We start from the raw sequence: 19,248 nt of genomic DNA on the forward strand, positions 1-19,248 counted from the left end.
GTTCCTATGGAGAAAAAATCTTTACAGCATCGGACTTTCCTTTCACCACCAGACACATCCACAGCTGAGCGTCCTTTCGGCTTTGGCCCAGTCGCTTCATTCTTTCTGGCGCTACTAGTACTAGCCCTCTGCTCTTCCCCAGTAGCATATTGGACGCCTTCCAGTCTGAGGGGCTCATCTTCCAGCGTCATATCGTTTTGCCTTTTGGTACTGTCCATAGGGTTTTCATGGCAAAGATACTGGAGTGGGTTGCCATTTCCTTCTCCAGTGGATCACGTTTTGTCAGAACTCTCGGCTATGACCTGTCCATCTTGGGTGGCCCTGCACGGTATAGCTCATAGCTTCATTGAATTATGCAAGCCCCTTCGCCACGACAAGGCAGTAATCCATGAAGGGGACTGTAGAACTAGAACTCCCCAAAACGCTAAGACAGGTTCACCCTGTATTTCACTGTAGCCTATTGAAATGAGAATTAAGCTCATTAAGGCCAGCTGTAGTCCCTCCTCCTCCACCAATTATGGTAGAAGGAGAGCAGCATTTTGAAGTTAAAGAAATCCTAGACTCTAGAAAATATCATGGTTCCACATAATATATAATAGTTTGGAATGACCTGCCCCCTTCCCAAAATGAGTGGGTCCATAAATGACACATTAGGACTCCAAGACTACTTAATAAAATTCATGCTAAATACCCTGAGAAACCAGAGTAACCCATATGTGCCTTCTCTCCCTCTTTTGTTTCCTCTTCAGGTGGATCTCTCATTTTTTTAAGGTGGACGGCATGTCAGAACCTGGTTGTTGGGAGGGGTTGGTGGTTTTTTAAATTCTTGTGGGTTCTGCCATAATACTGGGGAAGGGGAGAGCTATGGGCACTACAATGTATCCTCTCTGCTTTCCTCTATCTGCTTGCTCTTTGATCTATTTCTCTTGTTGTTGGCTTGGGGTGAGAATGGAATGTACCTATGGCCATCTGCCTTATCTCTAGCTGTGGAAGAAGGGGTGTGAAGACCTAACAGCCTAACAGCCTTGGGAATGGCACCTTATCAACCCCATTCCCACAGTGAATTCATACCTGGGGATTGGGCCATTTGAACTAGCCAGACTAACTTTTGGAGGGGAGGTGTTGCCAGTTATTCTTTTAGCGTATTGATTCACACGGGAAACTCTCAGATCCTGCCTACTACATCTGCTGTCAATTTGTCCTAATAAAAGTTCCTTTTGGAATGAAGCTGTTCCAGGAGTTCTGCTTTCTTGGGAAGAGGGATTGATGCAGGTCCTTACACTATCAGGTCCCAGTGATTTATGTTCAAAATCAAACAGGTATTCTCTTAGCATTTTTTTTTGTTTATTTTAACTTTTATTTCTAGTCTGTCTTTTTCAGTTATGTTTTTGGTAGACTGGGCTATAATTTCTTTTTGCATAAAGACCAATGCAATGAATGAGTTAAGCTGTCATGGTTCCGATGAATGAGACAAATAAAAAAAATTGCAGGCATATTATTTCTCTAAAAAGTCTTACTAATGAAACAAAACATGGGACTCATGGAGGGATGCCAGAATCTAAAATCTCCTCCCCCCAAACCCATCATAACACACATACAATCCCTGCCCTTATCTACATGTCATAAATCACATTATCCAATTAGTTTTACATATAAGGTTTCACTTCCCATTCTGTACACAGCTTCTGCAATCTTCTCACAACTTCCAGGTGATTCCTCCCTCCCAAATGAAGCAAATAAAACATGCTGTCTCTTATATTGTCAGTGCAAAAACATGTCAATGTTTGCAGCATGACATCTGGCCCCCCTTACAAAAGGACATATTCTGTAATATAAACAAACACATGTTAGGAGCTGGCTTTTGGTTTGTTGGGGTGTTTCTGATAAAACGTTTTGATAAGTCTGTCAGCTTTCACATCGGTAGATTTCACCCAAATGGCTTCAGACAATGGGTATCCCTTCCATTGTACTAGCTACTGCAATTTTCCCTTAAAGATTCTAGAGTCAAGAATACATTTCACTTCACAATGGGTCTGACCAGCTACTATGAGAGGTCCAGGTGCTTTCTTAGGGGGAGGTCTTAAAGTGGAGGCTTGAAAAGGTTTCAGTAAGCTACAATGGAAAACCAGATGAATTTTCCCCAAAAGTCTGGGGAGTTTCAATTTTACTGTGACCGGGTTGATGGTTTTCACAATGGGGAAAGGCCCCAAGAATTTCAATCCCAATTTCTTGCTGGGTAATTTGAAATGTAAATATTTAGTTGAGAGATAAACCTCCTCCCCCCTTGGAATGTTCTTTGGGGAGCCCTCTTTTTATCAGCTTGTTTTTTATAAGTCTCAGAAATCTTTTTTAATGCTGTTTTCGTGTTTCTCCAAACCTTTTCCCACCCATTCACCCATTGATCAAGTGTCTGGGAAGCAGAGGGCAACTGAGGATAGTCAGGCATTGTGCTGAACTCTTTTTCTGTGGCTACTTTGAAAGACATGTAGCCAGTGCTCCTATGAACAGAATTATTGTAGGCCACCTCGGCAAAGGGGAGGAGGTCAGTCCAGATTGTCTGTTGATAGGAAACATAGCATCTGAGGTATTGCTCCACCATTTTGTTAGTGGATTCTGCAGCCCCATTGGTAGCTGGATGAAAAGCAGATGATAAGCCTGGAAATGATCCAATTAATTTAAGGAAATTCATCCAAAATTTTGCTGTGAACTGCACTCCTCTATCTAAATTTATTAGCTTAGGGGCACCATGCAGTTGGTAGATATGTTTCAGGAACAATTTAGTCAGTTGTGCAGAGGCGAGTCCTTTACAGGCGATAAAGTGAGCCTGCTTCGAAAACAGATATATCACAGTCCAGATGACAGAATTTCCTCTACTGTTGGGTAGGTCTACAATAAAGTCCATAGCTATTTCTTCCCATAGTTGGGAAGGGTCTGCTACCGACTACAATAGCCCAGGGGTTTTCCCTGGAATTCTTTTCATGGTGGCACATACGGTACAACTCTTGACATAGTTTTCCACATTTCGTTTTAGCCCCGGCCACCAAAATTGCTGGCAGATGAGGTGTAGAGTTTTTAAATCTCCGAAGTGTCTAGCCTGTTTTACATCATGGCTGTGTCTGAGAGCATTGAGACAGAGGGTTTCAGGTAGATACAATTTTTCCCCCATGTATGCCAAACCATCTCTGCATGTTAGGGAGGTTTGATTATCTTTGAACCATTGATCAGTGAGGAGCTCTTGTTTTATCTTCTTCACTCCTGGGTCATCAGGATTAGGGGTTCTGCGAGGTGTGAGGTGTGCCACAGGTTGTGAACTGGGGATAATTGCCTCATAGACCTCTTCTCGTTCAATTTTGTACTATGGCAGTCAGGATAGCACATCAGCTAGGAGGTTTTTTCTTCCTGGTAAGTACTTTAAAGTAAAATTAAAACGGTTAAAGTACCGTGCCCATCGCACTTGCTTTGGGGACAATTCGTGGGGAGTTTTTAGTGCCTTTAAATTTTTGTGATCTGTCCATACTTCAAAAGGCACCTTGCTCCCTTCTAAACAGTGTCACCAGTTTAATAGCCCCCACCTAATTGCAAAGGCCTCCTTCTACCAGACTGCCCATCTCCTTTCGCCTTCCATGAATTTCTTAGAGGTGTAGGCACAAAGTTGTAGGACTCCACTTTTATTCTTTTGTAGTAACACAGCTCCGACTGCCAACATTGCTGGCATCTGGTTGAATTACAAAGGGCTCCCCGGGGCAGGGGTGCTTTAGAACTGGTTCAGCAGCAAATAGTCTTTTTAAATTCTCAAAACCTTTCTGACAACTCATAGTCCATGCTAGTGGCTGGCCAGGTCGCAGTTTTCCCCCTCCCTTGCCCATTTTGAGTAGTTCTGTAAGGGGTACAGCAATCTCAGCAAAAGAGGTAATGAATTGATGGTAGAAATTGGCAAACCCTAGGAAACTCTGGAGCTGTTTGCGAGTCTTTGGGGGCTGCCATTCAATTATAGTTTTCACTTTGGCTGGGTCCATTTCGATGCCCTCGTCGGAAATTCTATAGCCAAGATAATCTAATCGGGTTTGGTGAAATTCACATTTTGACAATTTGACATAAACTTTGGCATTCAATAGTTTCTTCAACACTTCTCTGACCAGTCTTATGTGATCAGTCATATTCGTACTGTATATCGGAATGTCATCAAGATACATCAGAACCCCTTTGTATAAATGTTCATGTAGGACCTCATTAATCAACTGCATAAATATGGCTGGGGGCCCCTGCAGTCCAAATGGCATGACTTTGAATTGGTAGCTTCCCAAGGGGCAGTTGAAGGCCATTTTCCACTCATCCCCCTCCTTTTTTCTTACCCGGTAATATGCTTCTCTCAGGTCTAACTTGGTGAAGACGCTCCCCTTCGCCAGATGGGTTAGTAAGTCTTTCAGGAGGGGGAGAGGGTATTTATTTTTCAACACTCAGTGTATTCAGGCCTTTATAGTCAACGCAGAGATGAAGAGAGCCAACTTTTTTCTCTTTGAACAACACAGTAGACTTGGCCCATTTGTTGAATCCCCTCGCTAGGTTTGTATCCACATACTGCTGCATCTCCTCCATTTCAAGGGGGGACATAGCATACATTATTGGTTGTGGGAGTTTGGCCCCTGGTAACAGTTTGATGGAACAATCATTGGGACAGTGAGGAGGCAAGGTATCACATTCTTTCTCACTAAACACCTCTGTTAGATCCTGGTACTCGCTGGGGATGAGCGGCTCTCCAGGTGGCCATAAAGCAGCCATGTGCGCTTGCTAATTGGGTGGACTAAACTCTCCTGTAACATCTGTTGAATCAATGGGGGGATTGGGCCCTATGAGTAATCTCACAGTTCTCATTCCTTTTTCCCACCAGATAAATGGCTTCCATTTGTCTAGCCAGGCTAGTCCTAGGATCACAGTCTCAGACACCTTTGGAGCTACCAGGAAGCAAACAAATTCCCAGTGCTCACCTATTTCCAGGTGTAAGGGCTCTGTTAATTGTGTGACTGAAGTCCCTCCCATTAGGGAGCCATCGGCTTGCTCAAACCTCACAGGTTTTGATTTTGATTTTATTATTAGACTTAGGTTTGGAGAGTAGCTTGGCCTGTATGTCCAGTCTCAAGACACATGACAGGCTAATGATGCATTGTGAACAGCCAGTATCGACTAGCACTTTCAGGTCTACTTGTGCCCCTGACTTATGGATTATGAGTTTAGTAGGCAATAAAAAGGGTAGGATGCATCGACTCACCGTCGGGTTGTTCTCCCCTTTTTCGTCTCTGTCAAAAGAGGGTAGGACTAGGGTGGATCCAGTCTGAGTTCCGGTGTCCTCCTGTGTGGGGGATGTGACCTGGACAACAGGTTCTTGTGTTATCTGGTTGGATTTCTCTCCCATTAGCCGCTGTGAAAGTTTCTTTCTCATTGCTGGTCCTGGTTTGTTCTGCTGTTGGGGGAAGGGGACTGGGCATTTTGCTGCTCGATGTCCCTGATTTCTGCATTGGAAACACTTTATTGCCAGGTCTACAGGTGGCTTGGGTCTTTCAGCCCTCACAGTAGTTGGAGATCTTTGGGGGGTTATTTTCATTCAGGTTGTTCTGACCTTGGCTTGGGTTCAGGTAGGAGTGGCTTCTTATAGCGGGCGAACTGAACATCTAATTTCACCACTGCCTGGTACCCTTCATGCAGTTGGTCAGGCACAGCTCAGTAGATACATGCCAGAGAAAGGTAGTCATCTAACCCTTCTCTAAAAAGATGAATTATAGACTGCTCAGGCCATCTCTCTATCCAACCGGCCAGCTTTCAAAACTCCCACATGTACTCTAGGGCAGGCTGGCCAGCTTGTTTTATCTTGTGGATTTGCTCTTTTGCTTTGAGGGCAATGGATGGGTCCTCAAATCTTTCCCTCAACCCTAGGAGGAAAAGGTGGGGGTCCTCCAAGTCAGGGGCTTGCTTGTTGTATAAATTGTTCAACCATTCAGATGCTTCTCCCTCTAGGCTGGACATAATCACATCGACCATAGCACCTGGGTCCGGGTAGAGATGGGCCCAGTGATTTATGTGAGAGCATACTTGGTTGAGGAAAAAAATCAGTTTCTCTGGGTCCCTATCGAAGGTTGCTCTGATGGGTGGGCTCATCATTGGTTGCTGGGGCCCCCATTGCTGCTGGCCCCTCCCTGGTTGTTGGTTAACTGGTTGCAGGGGCCCCCACTGCTGTTGTTGTGTCTCCCGTTGCTGCTGGCCCCACTCTGCTGATTTAATGGCTGCCAGGGCCTCCACTGCTGCTGGCCCCACTGGTCCTGCTGTGTGTTCAGGGGTTGCACATTTGGGTCCTACTGCTGCCTCCCTTGCTGTTGTCCTCCCACCAGTTCCTGATCTCTAGGCTTCTGCACCACCCCCAGCTGTTAGAAGGCTTCTATTAGCTGGGACAAGCTCATAGATTGTTGGCCTTTCACTTGTGGGAGCTTCCCAACCTCCCATTTCTGCAGAGGCCCCAGGCTGGGGTCCTCTGTCTCTATGGGTCTGGAGGACTTGGCAGGGGACTCCTGGGTCTGGAAGGCAGTCTGATCTGCAGACAGGATCTTCCACTCACCCAGATTCTCAATGGTTGATGATCTAACATCTCCTCCCCATTCTGCTTCTGGGGCCTCTTGCCGCACAGTCTGGCCTCTGTATTCTCTACTGAAGTGGTTCCAGCTTGATGACGAGATAAGCTCAGTTATGTGCTGAGGTTTGGAGATCAGCCCAAAATTCATCTTCCCACAGAAAACTATTTATTATTTCCTCTTCAGAAGTTTCACCAGCAATCAGGCCTTCCCTCTACATCTTGAGGATTCTTCCATGAATCTTTGCCAGTTTATCTCTCTTACTGGAGACAGCAGCAGGGGTTCAGGACCCCACTTTGAAAGAAAGTAGATTCTGGCATGATGTCATGGTTCCAATGAATGAGACAAATCAAACAAATTGCAGGCATATTATTTATCTAAAAAGTCTTAGTCATGAAACGAAACATCGGCACTCATGGAGGGATGCCAGAATCTGAAATCTCCTCCCCCCCAAACCCATCATAACACACATACAATCCCTGCCCTAATCTACATGTCATAAATCACATTATCCAATTAGTTTTACATATGAGGTTTCACTTCCCATTCTGTACGCGGCTTTTGCAATCTTCTCACAACTTCTGGGTGATTCCTCCCTCCCAAATGAAGCAATTAAAATAGGCTGTCTCTTATAGTGTCAGTGCAAAAACATGTCAATGTTTGCAGCATTGACATAAGCAGCTCTGCTTTCTTCTGCTTGTTACTTCCTTGCCATCTTCTCTCTTTAGTGGACCAAATGTTAAGTCTTGTTGCCTCTTCTCCGCAGCTATAAATAAAGCAGATGGCTAGAGGCAAATTCCATTCTCATCCCAGGCCAGCATCAAGTGGATCAAAGAGCAAGCAGATAGAGGATACATTGTAGCACCCATAGCTCCCCTCAGGATTATGGCAGAACCCGCAAGAATAAAGAAATCACCCCCCCTCCCAACAACCGGGTTCTGACAGACATATCACATCTCAGAGTTCTGAAGGAGCTGGCAGATATCATCTCAGAACCACTATACCATATATTTCAAAAATCCTGGAGCACTGGGGAACTACCAGAGGATTGGAAAAGAGCTAATGTGGTTAGCATCTTCAAAAAAGAGGGGAAAAACAGACCCAGGAAACTACAGACCAATCAGCCTAACATCAAATCCTGGAAAGATCCTGGAAAAGAGTATAAAAAAACCATCTGTGTACTTCTAGAAACAACTGAAGTAATAACCAGAAGCCAGCATGGGTTTGTTAAAAACAGATCATGCCAAACCAATCTTATTTTATTCTTTGATCAAGTAACTAAATTAGTAGACCAGAAAAATGCTGTGCACATAGTATATCTAGATTTCAGCAAGGCATTTGACAAAGTAGACCACAATCTACTTGCTGAAAAACTAAAAAAAAAAAGTGGGATAGACAGCATCACTATCAGATGGATTTTTAACTGGCTGACAAACCATACTCAATGAATAGTCCTTAATGGTACTACATCTACATGGAGGGAAGTAAGCAATGGGGTACCACAAGGTTCCATCTTAGGCCCAGTACTTTTCAACAGCTTCATAAAAGACTTAGATGATGGAATAGAAGGGGAACATCAAATTTGAAGATGATACTAAACTGGCAAGAATAGCCAACATCGTATACGCTCAAGATCCAGATGGATAGTGACAGACTTGAACACTGGGTCCTATCTAACAAAATGAAATTCAATCTAGAGAAAAGCAAAGTCTTACACTTAGGCAAGAAAACCCAAAAGTACAGATATAAATTGGGTGACACCAGGCTTAACCTATTTTCCAAAGCACCTGAAGGCAAGGCAAGGAATAACAGATGGAAACAGATCAGGGAGAGATTCAACCTAGAAATAAGGAGAAATTTTCTGACAGTGAGAACAATGGGCTAATGGAACAGCTTGCCTTCAGAAGTTGTGGGAGCTTCATCATTGGAAGCTTTCAAGAATAGACTGGACTGCCATCTGTCAGAAATAGTGTAGGGCCTCCTTCTTGGGCAGGGGTTGGACTAGATGACCTACAAGGGTCCTTCCAACTCTGTTATTCTGATTCTGATTCAGGTCCTTTTCTAAATACCAACTCTCCAACATGATTGCTATGGATGAAACTGTAGTGTTTACAGGCCAAGAATCTCAAACAACAAGTGATCAGAGGGGTGCCTCGTCAATCTACATTCCCTCCACTGTTTATGAAAGTTCATGTGTTACCTGTATTTTGGCAATTTGTCTGGATGGAAACAAAGCCCCAGCTCTAATCATCACTAAGGGCAAGAAAGATAAGATTGAACGTCTTTCAGGCATTTATGTTCTTGAAACTGAAAAAGCCTGGCACACATAAGTATTTATAAGGAAGTGGGTCAATTTAATGCTGCCACTTATTTTGAGAGGTGGCCAAAGAGGTCTGGTAGTCTGGGATTCAGCCAGCACTCACTGTGCTAAAGACTTGAAGAAGTTCCTTGCACAGAGAAGAATAGGTCAAGTAATGATTCCTCCAGGAATGACTGCCTATCTCCAGTCTCTGGATATTGAGATAAACAAGCCATTCAAGGATAATTTGCACAGGGAAATCAATGACTACATTGAACACAGAATGGAGAGAAATCAGTGTGGAAACTTTATGAAGCCTAGCCTGCCAGAGGTCATGACATGGGTGAAGAATTCATGGGATAAAATCACTAACAGCTGTGTTGCCGATGCACTATGAGCAGGCTACATGCTCATTTAAGGAGACCTTTATTGCTAGACATGAGAGATTGGGCCACTGATTCTACTGGAAATGGAGTTGCAAGAAATTCAGACCGGAATTCAGGTTTTGGGAGTTACCATATGAAGATGTTGCAAAAGAAGATGACATGACTGTGAATAAATATTGATTGTTCTACATCACCATTGTGGTTGCCCATGGGTATGGGAGTTGGCAATGTGGGCTGGGGTTGGGGTTAGAGTTAGGCATTGTGGTTGCCCTAGGGGGGTTGGGGTTGGGATTAGGCTGTGAGGTTGCCCTGGAGGGAATTGGGGTTAGGGTTGGGCATGGGAAGCCTAGCTACAAGACACCTGTGGCATGGTAAGCAAGCCACAGGGGGCAGATTCCCCCCTACCTGCCTGTTCTGAACCAGCCTGCTACCGGCCTTGCAGAAAGGCAACCCCTGTATAAACAGTAGAGACTGGAGAGCGTCTGAGGCTGGAAAGCGTCTGCCAAGATTTATTACACAAACAACAGAACAAGAAACAAAACACTGGAACTTGAATCCTCCAACGGAACGGTTGCTTTCAGCAACCAGCCCTTCCCCAAACACTCCCTTTATTAGAGTTCAGGGCGTGGCCTCCCTGTGCCTCCTTCCGAGGAGTCCCACAGCCTTTCTCTGCTTGTTCCTGCTTGACTGCCTCCTGCGTCGGGCGTCCTTGAACAGGGCCAGCTGTGGGTCATCTGCCTCCGCACTCTCGGGCTCGCGCAGCTGAGAAGAGGGCCCTGGCTGGAGGCTCTGCGAAGCCTCCAAGCCATCATCAGCAAGTTCGTCTTCAACACCCTCCTCCTCCCCCTCATCTGAGTCATCCGAGACATCCGAGCCGGCTGCCGGACCCACAGGCTGGCCCTGAATCACAACACTATCCCGCACCGCAGGGCCCTTCCCCCGGGGCTGCCGATCTGGATGCGGTCGGGATGGGAATTGTTCGTGAAAAGCAGTCACCAACGCAGGGGCATGAACGGCGGTCGCGTCTTCCCATGTGAAGTCCTCCGGCCCGTACCCTTTCCACTCGATCAGGTACTGGAAACGACCTTTCAACCAACGGGAATCCCTGATGCTGGCGACCTCGTACTCGGGGGTGCTGCCTCCATCACGAGGTCCTGATGGGGGAGGTTCCGCTTGGTGGAGTGGACAAGCCGGTTGTTCGGGGACCAACAGGGACCGATGGAAGACTGGGTGCACGCGCAGGGAACGTGGCAGAGTTAAAAGATAGGCGACCGGATTGATGACAGCCTCGACTGGGAACGGTCCAAGGTAACGGTGGTCCAGCTTCCTCGCCGGCCGTGTGGATGGTAGGTTCCTGGTGGACAGCCAGACCCGATCCCCCACCGATAGTGGAGGCGTATCCCGTCTCGACCGATCGGCAAACCTCTTGTAGTCGGCCTTGGCTTTCTCCAGCTGCCGTCGCACCAATCGATGGATCGCCTGTAACTCCGCCATGAAATCGTTCGCTGCCGGCTCCGGTGAGTCCACAGGAGTAAGGGGGAAAAACCGGGGGTGATAACCCACATTGGCCAAGAACGGTGTCATCTGCGTGGAGGTGTGCTGCGAGTTGTTAAAGGCAAACTCGGCTATGGCCAGATAGTCCACCCAATTGTCCTGCTGCAGGTTGATGTAGCAGCGCAGATACTGCTCCAGGATACCGATGACCTTCTCGGTACCCCCGTCAGTTTGAGGATGATGCACAGACGAGAGGCAAACCTTAATGTCCAACGCACGCATCAACTCCTGCCAGAAGCGGGCTGTAAACTGGGCCCCCCTATCGGAGACGACTCTATCGGGGAGGCCGTGCAGCCGAAACACCTGTTGGATGAACATGCGACTAGTGGCGTGAGCTGACGGTAAGCCGTGACAGGGAATGAAGTGCGCCATCTTGGTCAGCATGTCCACCACCACAAACACTGTCGTGAAGCCGGAGGATGGGGGTAGATCCGTCAGAAAGTCCATGGACACAGCCCCCCAGGGTCTCCTGGGTATTGACAAAGGCTGCAGTAAACCAGGCGGGGCCCCTGACGCTGACTTAGCCTGCCTGCATGGGATGCAGGAGGTGACATAAGACTGGACGTCGTGTCGGACTCGGGGCCACCAGAAGGTACGGGAGACCAGGTTCAGAGTCTTAAACAGGCCAAAATGCCCCGCTGCCGGGTTATCATGACACTGGCTGAGGACGAGTCCCCTGAGTGGCCCTCCCAGAACATAGAGCCGGTCACGATAATACAAGAGTCCATCTGTGACCGTCCAAGGCGAGTCTGGCCCCACCTCCTCCTTCCGCTGAGCCACCCACGCCTCCTGCTGCTGCGCCTCCCGGATCCGAGCCCGTATATCAACCGGCTCCCGCACCGCAGCAAAAGACTCGACGGGGATCACTGTCCTGGGCAGAAGCTTGTCTTCCACTCGGGTATATTCGGGCTTCCTGGACAGAGCATCCGCTCTCTGATTGTGCCCGCTTGGTATGTACCGAACCCGGAAGTCAAACCTCGCAAAGAAAAGGGACCACCGGATCTGGCGTTGGTTCAAATTCCGAGCGGTCTGCAGGCTTTCCAGATTCTTGTGGTCCGTCCGGACCTCGATTTGATGCCACGCCCCCTCCAGATGATGTCTCCAAGCCTCGAACGCCGCCTTGATGGCCAGCAGCTCCTTCTCCCAGATGGTATAGTTGCGCTCCGAGGGGTTCAATTTCCAAGAGTGATACGCGCAAGGGAAAAGGGTACCACTGGGCGTCGTTGCCTGGAGTAACACGGCCCCAATGGCAATGTCGGAGGCGTCCGCCTCCACGACAAACGGCCGTTGCGGGTCAGGATGCTTCAAGATGGGCTCCTTCATGAAGGCGTCCTTCAAAGCCTGGAACGCCTGTTGTTCTGGTGCGTTCCACTGGAACCGAGTCTTCTTCTGCAGGAGCCGGGTGAGGGGGGCTGTCAAGGCGGCAAAGCCAGGGATGAATGTTCGATAGTAGTTGGCAAATCCAAGAAGTCGCTGAACATCCTTCACGCGACGCAGGGGTTGCCAACTCTTCAACGACTCAACTTTACTCGGCTCCATGGCGATGCCCTCAGGAGAAATGCGGTGACCCAGGAAATCGATGGTCACCTGGTAGAACTGGCACTTCTCCAACTTGGCAAACAGCCGATGTTCTCGGAGGCGCTGCAGGACCTGACGGAGATGCTGATGATGCACTTCACGCGACGGGGAGTAAATCAGGATGTCGTCCAGGTAGATCACGACAAACTGGTCCAACAGATCCCGAAAGATGTCGTTCATAAAATGTTGAAACACAGCGGGGGCGTTGGTCAGGCCAAACGGCATCACCGTGTACTCGAAATGTCCATAGCGAGTACCAAACGCCGTCTTCCACTCATCACCCGGCCGAACCCTGACGAGGTTGTAAGCTCCACGCAGGTCCAGTTTCGTGAAGATCTTAGCCTCCCGGAGTCGGTCCAAGAGCTCGGGGATGAGGGGCAGCGGGTAACGGTTGCGCACCGTGATGGCGTTGAGTTTCCGGTAGTCACAGCAAAGCCGTAACTCGCCCGACTTCTTTTTGACGAAGAGCACGGGCGCAGACACTGGCGAGGATGAGGGCCGGATGAAGCCGCGAGCCAAATTCTTTGCCAGGAAGTCCTGCAATGCAGCCAACTCGGGCTCCGACATGGAGTACAAACGCCCCACTGGGAGTGGCGCATCAGGGACTAAATCAATGGAGCAGTCGTAGGGCCTGTGCGGGGGTAATTGATCCGCCTCTGACTCGCTGAACACATCAGCAAAGTCGGACAGTTCGGGAGGCAAGGAAACCCCTGGGGAACCCTCCACCTGGCCGGCACAGATATGGCGGGAGTGGTCCACGCACTGCAAGCTTGGGAAGGTGACCAAGTTCTGAGACCAATAGATCTGTGGATCATGCGCCCGGAGCCACGCCAGTCCCAAGACCACGGGGAAGTGCAGATCCGAAGTGATGTAGAACTGGATGGCCTCCACATGGGAACTGATGGCCATACACACTGGTTGCGTGGCGGCCGTAATAGGCCCAGACAGGAGCACTCGACCATCGATAGTCTCCACTAGCATGGGCGGATCCACCGGACACTGGGGAACAGCCCATTTGGCCACAAAGGCCGAGTCCATAAAGTTTGTGGTAGCCCCAGAGTCAATTAAGGCATGGACTGGAATCCCCTCTGGCTTGCCAGGAAGGATCAGACGTGCCTCCAAAATCAAATGCCGTGGAGGTTCACAGGCACCATCGGAACGGCGTCGCTCGGTGTGGTTGTTGTGGGTCGCCCGATCTATCACACCGTCTAGATCGGGCTCGGGGCGTTTCCCGACAGCAAAGTAGGGGACTTTCTCGGGGCAGGCTTGGTCACTGATGCCCGCTGACGCTTCTTTGGGCAAGAAGCAGCCAAATGTCCAGGGTCCCCACAGTAAAAACACAACACCCCCGATCGTCGTCTGTCCATTTCCGTCACCGATAGACGAGACCTGGCGGCACCCAGCTCCATTGGCTCCTCCCTTTGGACTGGGGGCTCACGCACAACAGGGGCGGCAGGGGTCTGTGGGGTGGCACGGCGACTCTTTCGCTGCTGCAGCCGGGCATCGATCCGCAGGCAAAGATGGATCAGCCCATTCAGGTCTGAGGGAATGTCCACGCGGGCCAGCTCATCCAACATCTCCTCCGACAATCCATCCTGGAAGGCATCCACGAGCGCAGCCTCATTCCAGGCGGAATCCTGGCTAAGCAGCCGGAAATCGCTGATTTAGGCCTGTAGGGGGCGTTGACCCTGCCTCAGAGCTTTCAGGCGTCGGGTGGCAGTCTGCGTCTTAATTGGGTCCTCATACATTAGGCGCATATGGTCACAAAACCCCCCAAAGTTATCCAACAAAGGGCTAGGTTGTGCCAGCAGAGGCGTGCCCCAACGAGCTGCATGCCCCGAAAGAAGGCTTAACACGAATCACACCTTATCCCGGTCAGTGGGGAAATCAGCTGCTCTCACGCTGATAAAAAGCTGGCATTGTCCCAGGAAGGCAGGAAACAGTTCTGGATCGCCAGCAAATTTATCCGGCATTGCTATCTGACATTTCCTCCTGGGTGGGGGTGCAGCATGTACCTGAGCTTGCAGTTGAGCCACCTGAGCTGCCAGCAAAGTGAGTTGCTGAGTGAGCTGAGCATTCTCGGCACGTAGCTGCTCCATCTTGGTAGTAAGGGGTGGGAGGCTGAAAGCAAACTGTTCTGAACCAGCCTGCTACCGGCCTTGCAGAAAGGCAACCCCTGTATAAACAGTAGAGACTGGAGAGCGTCTGAGGCTGGAAAGCGTCTGCCAAGATTTATTACACAAACAACAGAACAAGAAACAAAACACTGGAACTTGAATCCTCAAACGGAACGGTTGCTTTCAGCAACCAGCCCTTCCCCAAACACTCCTTTTATTTAGAGTTCAGGGCGTGGCCTCCCTGTGCCTCCTTCCGAGGAGTCCCACAGCCTTTCTCTGCTTGTTCCTGCTTGACTGCCTCCTGCGTCGGGCGTCCTTGAACAGGGCCAGCTGTGGGTCATCATCATCCGCACTCTCGGGCTCGCGCAGCTGAGAAGAGGGCCCTGGCTGGGGGCTCTGCGAAGCCTCCAAGCCATCATCAGCAAGTTCGTCTTCAACACCCTCCTCCTCCCCCTCATCTGAGTCATCCGAGACATCCGAGCCGGCTGCCGGACCCACAGGCTGGCCCTGAATCACAACACTGCCAAACTTCTGCCTTCCATCAGGTGGCATTGGTCAGGATGTCTGGTGGGGTAGGCAGTGGCCTCACATGCTGGACTGTGAGCGGCAGGCTTTCAGCTCTGTGTGGCAGGTGGGGAATGCTATACCTGGGGCATCTTTTAATGGACTTCCCAAGAAGATCCCATGGTCAGCCAAAAAAAAAGCCTTGGGTTTTACCGTACTGCTGGAGTCCAAAGGAAGTAAGCAGCTGCAGAAGAAGTAGGGCAGAGGTGTGACAGGTGTTGGGGAGGGGAGGTCTGGCTGTGGCGGTCCTGAAGTAATCAAGTGCGGGACATGCGGAACAGCTCTCCCACCTGCCTCATGGTGGCGGCACCAGCACAACACACCATATGACGTCCTGCTGTGAATGGCTGCAAAAGTGGACGGCAGCCATGCATATTCCTGCTGGATGGGGCTGTTGGTGCCTCCGCCACGAGGCAAGGCAGGTGTCAGGGGGAAAAATAAGGCATCCCCTGAAAATAAGACCTAGTGCTTCTTTTGGAGGCAAAATAAATGTAAGACCGGGTTTTATTTTCAGGGAAACAGTACTCTTAGTAAAATCATGTCCCAGGAGTTTCTTTTTCTGGAAATGCCAACTGGACAGTTGACATAATAAAATTTCACATCTAAATATGATCCCAGAAAAGAGCAGGAATACGGGCCCTTGATTTACATGCCAGTTAGTTAGTTTTACCATATCTTAAACATTTCTTTGTATTCTAAAGATATTTGCTATCCAATTTCTGAGAATCTAAAAAGTCATTACCTCAAAACTTAAAAAGCCTTGTAGGAAGACAGCACACACACACACACACACACACACACACACACACACACACACCAGAGGAAGAAATATTTTGGAGGAATATTAAAAAGCAGAATATTATATTTCCCCAAAGGATCTTAAAGGCAGAAAAGCAAGTGCAGTTTTTCTTAATAGAAACTCAGGAAACCACCTTTTAGAAATGCAGATTTGATAATCCCATTCAGCCCCATTCATGAGGAAATACTACCAGGCAGAAGCCCATTCAAGACAAAATATTTTGAAAGCCCCTGCAGCAAAACTGACAGCTAACAATAGCAGAGTGATACAATTAGAACCAGCAACCCCTCCCCAAAGAAATCCAACACAGGAAGTAAGTCATCAGCCCAGCCCCAGAGAAGCAGGACATGACCTTTGGGACATAATAGGATTAATCCACTAATACCGAAAAGGACACACTCAAAACCTCAGGTCAAAGTTCATGCCACAGGAACAGGAACTCCAAACACAAAAACCCAAGAAAGCAAAAACCCACCACTCCCAGCAACACATGATCAGCTGCTCCAGAGCCTCATGTCTTGTGGTTCTGCTCTTGAATACACTATAACCTTCTTTCTAAAGCTGTCTCCATTTTGTTTCTTCCCAGCTTGGACTGGACCCTGATGAAGACTTTTCTTTCAACAGCCTATAACATCTCATAGGACCTGACTTAGCATTACAAAAGTGCATTGTTATTCATGTATCCACACAAATACTCTAGAGAAATATGATTCTCTTAATTAGTTCAAACACAAATAATGAAAGACAATTTCTGGCTCCTTGGGGTATGGTCTTCCATAGGTTGCATGCTATGAGTTCAAGATCTGAAGTTGATAGTTTTGTTCATATTCTTTTGTAAATCACAGTGTACACAGAAATAATTTTCCATGTATTCCATCTAATAACTGTACAGTATAATCAATAAAGAAAATATTTTATCTTAAATATATTGATTCATTCACTTGTTACATCAATATAGTTGCCTTTTAAATATAACATGTCCTAGTTAAAAAAACCCTAAACAATATGTAAGACAAATGAATGTATTCATCCTCAAAAATAACTATAACATTTGGTGTTAATTAGTACTTAATTCTAAAATAATAATCCCTATTAGAAACTGACCTGGAATAATACGTTCTGAAATATATTTTTCGAACTGGGTGCGTAGCTTTGTCTCTGTGCCTTGATACCCATGAGTTCCATTATCCACCAAAATTAGATGAGTATGATTATTATCCAAGCAGTATAAAAGGTCCTTCTTGAGATCATCCATGATGTAGTGTGCTGAATAGTATGTCTAGGAATTAGATAAAATATTTAGGTATAAAGTTCCTTTCAACATCATATTTTTTGCATTACATAGTATCTTTAGCAACCCTTTTAAAAATTTTGAGAAATGAACGAGGTTAATAACACAATAAATACATATTCATTTGGACAAGAAATCACACTAAACAGCTCATGAACTTTTGGAATGTCAAGCCCTGAGCAGAGCTGTGTTGGTTGCAATATCTGCAAGCATGGCTCTCTTGAGGTTGTCCATGCATGCTGCCACAAGATATACAGGGCATCAGCCTCTTTGCATTAGCAAAAACACTTTGTCCATGAAGTAATGGATGGGGAGGTAGGAGCCAGGGTTTGAAGGAATGCAAGAAGTGGAACTTTTGTTTAAATTTCACTCATATATTAACTCTATTCTTGTAAGCAACCATTTGAAAATAGTGTCACCAAATTTGATACGCAAGTTTCCCTTAATTTTTCTAGATTTTTTGCTAAATTATAATTTAGTATGGCTCATCTTTATGTGAATATAATTCTCAGGATCCACTTCAATCCCACATCTTAAGAAAGCAGAACTCTTGGAAACAATTTCTTCCAACAGAAACTTTTATTAAGAGTAGTTGATAGCAGCCATAATAGACAGGATCTGAGATTTCCCATGCAGAGTGATAGATTAAAGTATCCCCAAGCAAGAACCCACCCCATAGTCTGCCCGGCTGGTATGGGATGGCCAATTCCCAGGTGTTATGTCCATCATGGTAAAAGGGGAGATAACATGAGTCCGTCTCCAGTTCAAGCAGCGATGGTCAGCGGCTTCTTCATACCTTCCTCACAGAGCATAGAAATAAATCATGCACTGAGGTTACATTCCTTATTTCCTCCTTTGTTCTAGCTGAGAGTTTAGGGCCATGGTGGCTAACCTATGGCATGCGTGCCACAGGCGGCACACAGAGCCCTCCCTATGGGCATGTGCACCATTGCCCCAGAAGGAGGCAGGGCCAGGCTGCTCCCCTCCACTTCTCCACATGCACCTGTACTCTTGCTTTTTTTCTCTCTGCATTGGGAGTCAGGGAACAGCTGCAAGAGCTGGGCGCATCCGGGCTGGAGGGTGGAGGCAGCTGCCAGCATGAGTCCAGGTATGCTTGCAGAGCAATTTTTGCAGACCTTCAGCAGCCCGATCAGGGCTCCAGAGGCCTGGAAAAGGCCTCTGCTGCCCGGATCGGCTGTGGGGGGTTGGGGGCATGAAATTGCTCTGCAGCCATAGAGCCAGGCGGCAGAGGCCTTTTGTAAGTGGCAGCGGCAGCTGAGCAATCCATGTGGGGGATGGAGGGAAAACAACGGCGGCACCTGATCCATGCGGCGGGTGGGGGAAACAGTGGCAGCACAATCCGTGCGGCGGGTGGGGGGGAAACAGCAGTGATGGCAGGACAATCCGCATGGTGGTGGGGAGAAAATGGTGGCAGCAGGACAATCTGCATGGTGGGGGGAGGGAAACCTGCCCCACTTATTCCATGGACACATTCGGCCAAGCTGCACTGCAGCAGCATTGAGTGCAATATGTAAGGCGTAATGATGAAACTTGTCATTTGCCGCCTCCTGTCCAATGGCGCTGGAGAGCACTGGACAGCAGCAGCTGCCCCAGGATGAGTAGTAGGTGGGGTGGGCACTCCTGATGTCCAAGGGGGAAGAAGTGGCATGGAGGCTCCATGACCAGCCCAGTCCAGCCCAGCCCCAACATGGCACGGAAAGTGAGGCAGCAGCCCCGTGTCCATCCCCATGTGCGAGTGCTCCCCCGCCCTGCCAGGCAAGCTGAGCAGCGGCATCTGTGGCAGAAGAGCGCAGCAGAAGGCACGAGGAGCACCTCTCTCAGCACAGACCCTCCCCACTCTCCTCTTTCCCCCCTCAGAAGAGTTGCGGGGCTCAGGAGCCTCCCCACACCCCAAGAAGAAAACCATCGCGAGATATTCTTCTGTTTTAACTGTTTTCCTTGTCGCTTTTTGGAGTTTTCATCCTGCTTTTGTGAGACAGCAGTGTTTGGGAGGGGGTGTAGCTTCCCCCTTCCCCCCAAAGC

General features: G+C 48.2%; 1 protein-coding gene across 1 annotated transcript in view; it reads right to left on the reverse strand.

Moving 5' to 3' along the window:
* TRPM8 (transient receptor potential cation channel subfamily M member 8) overlaps positions 1 to 19,248 on the reverse strand; it is a gene marked incomplete at both ends in the record, with an annotated part of 349,124 nt that overhangs the window by 298,783 nt on the left and 31,093 nt on the right. Inside the window, one exon of the mRNA XM_083349746.1 lies at positions 17,019 to 17,193. Within this exon, the coding sequence (XP_083205872.1) occupies positions 17,019 to 17,193 (175 nt within the window). The remainder of the gene's footprint in view (positions 1 to 17,018; positions 17,194 to 19,248) is intronic.

This window comes from Vipera ursinii (genome assembly GCF_947247035.1).
Source record: "Vipera ursinii genome assembly, chromosome: 1".
Classification (NCBI taxonomy): Eukaryota; Metazoa; Chordata; class Lepidosauria; order Squamata; family Viperidae; genus Vipera; species Vipera ursinii.